The following is a 6,000-nucleotide window of genomic DNA, read 5'->3' on the forward strand; positions in this document are numbered from 1 at the left end:
CACACACCAGCAGCAGTATAGTTACAGAAAGTTTAACATTCTTTGTTTTTCCAAGGCAAGAGAGGGATTTACTAGTTGTAGATACAGCACACCCTCAAAAGCAGATTAGGCACTGACACAAATAAGGCACCAGAAAGCTAAACATCCTTAAATCAAAAGCCTAACCTTGTACCCCTTTTTGTTTTGTTTTGATGTACGAGGGGGATGGACATACTAGGCAAGTGCTCTACCACTACACTATACCCCCAATATTGAAAACTTAAAATCTCGGAGCTGGCATTAGTGACACACCCTTGTAATCCCAGCACTCAGGAGGCTGAGGCCGGAGGATCACTGCAATTTTGAAAGCAGCCTAGGCTACACAGTACAAGTCCAGCCTGGGCTACACAGCAAGATCTGTCTCAAAAAAACAACAACAAAAAAAAAAAAAAAAAAAACTGAATCTTGAATAAATTAAGGTAGATGCACTCTATGAAACATTATACAGCTTTTTAAAATTAATGAATACTGTAAGTCACATTTTACATATAGGAGAAAATGATTGGGTGTGGTAGCACACACCCATAATCCCAGCTCTTTGAAGGCTGAGGCAAGAGGATCACTGCAACTTTTTTTTTTTTTCGTTTTTTATCGGTACCAGGGATCGAACTTACACTGCCTGCTTGAAGGCAGGCGCTTATGCCGCAGAGCTAAATCCCCAGCCCCGATCACTGCAATTTTGACAGCAGCCTGGGTTACACAGTACAAGGATAGCCTGAACCACATATCAAGACTCTGTCTCAAAAATTAAAAAATATTAAAAAAAAAAAATTTAAAAAAAAATATATATACATACACACATATATGTATATATACACATAGAAGTATGGGAAGAAAATGGTATGAGCTTTTATCTGCCTACTGCTATCATTTTGTTTATCCTCATAAGTATAGTTCTATAGCAAAGGTATTAAATTAACCAGTTACCATGAGAAAAAAGAATGAACCAACACAGAAAAATACAGCATGATCCATTTTTACTCATTCTCTTTTTTTTTGTTTGTTTTTTTGAAGGGGGGTTTGAGACAGGATCTTGCTCTGTAGCCCAGGTTTGCCTGAAAGTCAAGGCAATTCTCCTGCCTCAGCCTCCTGAGTACCAGGATTATAGGCATGGGCCACCACACCCAGCTAATCCATTGTCTCTTAAAAACAAAACAGCATCTACGTGTGTTGCTTTACAATAAACATCTATGTGCCACAATACTATGTGAGGAGAGAAAAAAGTGTGGAAGGAGCTAACAGCACAGGTTACCTTGAGATTACACTGGAAAAGCACAGAAAGTTTAGCTTTTACAAAACTTCTGTAACTGGATTTTTTGTTCAATTTTTTCATCTAACATGGCATAAACAAACAAAATGAACAAAAAGTGCTGGAAAGCTGCACTGTGGGTCTTGCAGCTCTGACCTGCTGGTGAACCCGGCCACACTCTCTCTGCATATAGCACTGACGATACTCCTGAGCCTCAGTATCCACAGACCACACTCGGTTTTGTAATCAATGTCCTTGCTTTTTAATTTCATACTAAAAAAGTGGCAACATACGTGTGGTAAGAAATTTAAACAGCTAATGCAGAAAACAAAGTTTCTTCCTGGCAGATTGAATCCCGTAAGTTTCAGTTCCTTGAAGATCCTTTCAGAAATGCAATTGTTCAGCTTTTAGGGACTCAGACCTTGATTATAACAAAACACAGCAAAAGCTGGTTTGGCTCATGAAAAAATTAATTCAACTCAAATGAAAAAAGCCAGGGGCTGGGGATTTAGCTCAGCAACATAAGCACCTGCCTTGCAAGCAGACAGTCTTGAGTTCGATCCCTGGTACCGATAAAAAAGAAAAATACAAAAAAAAAAAAGAAAAAAGCCAGAAATGGGGCGGGGGGATTTAGCTCAGTGGCTTAAGTGCCTGCCTGACAAGTGTGAGGTTGTGAGTTCAATCCCTGATACAAAAAAAAAAGGAAAGAAAAAAAATGCCAGAAATGGTGGCACATGTCTCTAATCACAGCACTGGGGAAGCTAAGATAGGAGGACTGCTGTAAGTTTGAAGCCAGCCTAGGCTGCCAACTGGGTTGGAAGGTCAGCTTGAACCTCATAGTGAGCCCCTCTCGCAAAACAAACCAACCAAAAAAGGTAGCACAAACCAGAAACCAATTTCCAATTACAAAAACCAAAATACTCACACTAGTTGCCCAGAGCCTTCTCTCCCTGGATCAAAGACCACATGGGAGGCCAAATTACTATTAGGGTGCCACAGACTGAAAAAAGAGCAAGCAAAGGCAGGTGACACACTGCTCAGTGACATGAAAACCACTAAGGCTGGCCTTGGACTCACTATGTAAACTAGGCTGGCCTCAAAATTCTCAGCAATCCTCCTTCCTCAGCCTCCCAAGTCCTGGGATTGTAGGCACGTGGCACCATGCCACAACTAGTTTTCCTCTTACCTAAAAGAACAGATGCTTTTCAACGTTAACAACCAGGGATTAACTTGCAAATGAAACACAGTATACTAAGTCATTGCTCCACCCAACTCTCAGGAAGACTCTCTGGACTTCAGGTGGAGGGAAAGTCTCAGTGCCACCAGGTCACAAAAGCGGCGCTGAACAATCTCACTCCTTACCTTGGCTAATCCAGCCCTGTGAGCTCCTTGAGATTCAATGTAGGCAATGTACCGACTGAAGTTTCGGAACTCATCCATGGTTGGGTAGAAGGTCATTATCCGAGCGCTGGGATTCAGGGTTTCAGATTCAGAAGCCATTTTCCCTCCTTTCTGAGTCAGACTGCTCAGAGAAGAATCTAAAGAAGCACATTAAGAGCATAAAATTACACAAAATATTATTAAAAATTAAATGCTGGCAATAATGGTGCAGAAAACAGTAATAATGCGTAAATTCTTCGTCTTTTTTTTTTTTCTTTCTTTCTTTCTTTTTACCGGTACCGAGAATCGAACTCACGACCGCCTGCTTGCAAGGCGGTGCTTATGCCGCTGAGCTAAATCCCCATCCCCAACAATGCATAAATTCTAAAGAAGCTTTAAGATCTCACACCTGGAAACTGCCTCCAGGAATGTTATTTAAATGAACTGGAAGTACACAAAGAAAAGCTTCTACTTCCAAAGAATCTGATGCATTAAAATTGCACCTATTCAAATTCATTTAAACAGGACACTGTTTCAGTTAAAAAGAAAACCAAATCTTAGTTGGTCTTAAAGCTCACCTGCCCAAATCCAGATTTTCTTCACTCAACTTCAGTAGTTACACCTCTCAGAATATTAAATGTTATATACTACAATCTGATTTTAAAAGTAAACAATGTCTTAGCTGGGCATGGTGGTGCAGCACTCCTGTAATCCCAGCAGTTAGGAGGCTGAGGCAGGAGAATTGTTCAGAGTTCGAGACCTGCCTGGACCACAACGTCGGCCCAAGGCCAACCCCAACTGCATAGAGAGCCTTCTCCAAAAAAAAAAAAGAAAGAAAGATTTTAAAACACACACCCACAAAAAGTAAACAATGTGTATTTTCTAGGATACAAGTTTAGAACAGGATTCTAAAAATTAACCAGACTATAAAATTACAACACTTAAGAGTTAAAAAGTAGCTGGCCGTCCTTCCTATCACACATAAACCAAAAAAAAGTAATAAAAGTAGCAGGGCATGGTGGCATACCCTATAATCCCGGTACTGGTACTCAGGAAACTGCAGTAGATCACTATGAGTTCAACACAGTTTAAGCTATATAATGAATTCAAGACCAGCCTGAACAACATACGAAGACCCTTTCTCAAACAAAAAAAGCTAAAAAGTATTTGGTATTAGCAGCATGACTAACAATTTTGTTTTGTTTTGTTTTTGATTTTTCAAAGTCTTACTATCTTTCAATGTGTACTCCAGGTTGGCCTGCAATTCAAAGCAATCCTGCCTCAGTTTCCTGAATGCTGGGATACAGGCATGCACCACACCCAGCACAATTTAAAAACCCCATAATGAAACTGCTCTCATATCTAAACCAAAAGTACAATTTCAGCAGTACTTAAACAAGTTCATTTGCACTGTACCTAGAAACCAAACGACAAAACTGAAATAGGCAGTAAACTGGCAATTCAGGGCAAACTTTGTAGCTGGACTGGACGGCAGAAAGCCAAATGAAGTACCTGATGGTTTTTTAAATGGGAATCCCAACTAAGTAGGTATATCCCCACTGCTTAATATCACAATAGACCAGTGGTAGCAAACCTCAGGCACATGTGCCACAGTGGGCCATTTGTATTACTGAAAGCTCTAGAAGGTTTACCATCACTGCAAAAGACCATCTCAACTTAGGAGGCTAAAAGCAGGAGGACTGTTGAGAGTTCAAGACCAGCCTAGGCTACGAAGTGAGCTCAAGGACAGTCTGAACTGCATAGGGAGATCCTGTCTCAAAAAGACAAAAAAAAAAAAAAAAAAAAAAAAAAGGATAAAGCACACCAGTCTAGCAGAGCTCATTCAAAATGTCCTTTCCTTTACTTACACTTCACCAAGGGACTAGGAGCAGAACTGGGCAGGGACCCAAAACGAAAACAGTTCAAGCTCCCGGGAAAGGCAATCTAGTAACAGATCTGGGAGATGGCCTGGAGCAAAACTGTCTTAAGGTGGAAAACAAAGCCCACCACCCACAACTCTCAGGCTTCCATTCCACCCAAAATAAGTTATTTCTGGCCAGGTGCTTTTCATGAACTTTGCATGGCAGGTACACTATTATCACTGTTTTACATACCAGGAAATACACCCCTAGTGCACTTCGGATCACTCTATGTCACCTAAATCTTCAACTCCACCTGGACCTCGGCCTTTACAAGGGCATATCCAAGTGTTGAGGAAGTGAAGTTTAATCCATGGGAGAGGGGGCTCTTTTTAAAAAAACCAAAATATCTTACTTTTGTGAATTCTATAAAAATATATCACCATGTGGATAAAGAACAGAGGCCTCCAGTCTGGGGTTTTGAAAGCAAGGACGTGATGGAGCTTCACTGCCTCTGGCTCTATTCATCTTTGTGTGCACAGAACCCAGAACAATGCAGGGCTGAGTAAGCACTCAGCAACTGTGGAATAACTGACTTCTCAACCTGGCCTCAGTTGTTACCTCCTCCCTCCACCCCGACGCCTCTCTTCCCCCGACCTATTCCCCGACCTATACCGTAGGGAAAGTTCCTGGCCCTTGACACCTCTCCTGCACCCAGCAACAAAGCCAAGCGGTTCAAGAGCACCAGCTCCACGGCCAGAACTCTTAAATATAGAGCCGGTCTTCGCCATTTATTAGTTGAATGACCTTGGTTGTGTGAGCTGAGTCTCAATTTCTCCACCTGTAAAATGGGGATCCCAACCCCCTACCCTGCAGGGTTGCTATGATTAACTCAGATGATGCAAGCGAAACGCTAAGCACTAGGCCTGGTGCTTAACCATCCCATAAAAGCAGCTGCACCAACTAATACCTCGAACTCTCGCACCCTTCTCAGGCAGTCGCTTCCGCGCGGATCCTTCCAAAGGTAGTTCAATTTCCCAAGTCGGCGAATCTCACTGCGTAAAGGTACAGCCCCTCTGCCCCGCCGCCTGGACGAATGGGGGCCGGCGGCAGGAAGAAGAAAATAAGGCCTAGAGGACCCGCCCCCCCTCCCGAAGCCGATTGACCATAAAGAGATTGGAAAGAGCCAATCTCAAGATTGATTTAACGGATTCCTTCTCCTATTCGCCTAAATATACGCCCATCACTCCACACAGAAAGAACCACCCCACTGCCCCTCCCCCACCGAAGCTCACGGTCACGGCTGCAGCAACAAAAAACCTAAAAATAATCTAAACCTCAGTGTTTCTCGTGTAAAGCCCAAAGCCCCAGCAGGGCTCAGGCTCGATTTCTGCTGTCGCCACTAGCCGACCCCACTGCTTTTCCACCAGGCGAAAAGACGAAACTCCGCCTCTTCGAGAGTCAGTCTCTGCG

The 6,000-nt window shown here is 42.7% G+C and overlaps 1 protein-coding gene across 3 annotated transcripts in view; it reads right to left on the reverse strand.

Moving 5' to 3' along the window:
- Positions 1-6,000, reverse strand: part of LOC100731064 (lysine-specific demethylase 4A) — a 52,484-nt gene extending 46,484 nt beyond the window's left edge. The window contains exons 1-2 of one of the 3 annotated variants that reach the window (XM_063236301.1): positions 5,865-6,000; positions 2,651-2,826 (exon numbers count right to left, since the gene is read on the reverse strand). In XM_063236301.1, coding sequence (XP_063092371.1) covers positions 2,651-2,788 — 138 coding nt within the window. In that variant the 5' untranslated portion in view covers positions 2,789-2,826; positions 5,865-6,000. Of the gene's footprint in view, positions 1-2,650; positions 2,827-5,497; positions 5,805-5,864 lie in introns of those variants that run through there. The other 2 variants (XM_063236300.1, XM_063236302.1) reach the window with 2 other exon arrangements.

Source organism: Cavia porcellus, unplaced genomic scaffold (genome assembly GCF_034190915.1).
Source record: "Cavia porcellus strain 051 isolate PalLab524CR breed Dunkin Hartley unplaced genomic scaffold, mCavPor4.1 scaffold_25, whole genome shotgun sequence".
Lineage (NCBI taxonomy): Eukaryota > Metazoa > Chordata > Mammalia > Rodentia > Caviidae > Cavia > Cavia porcellus.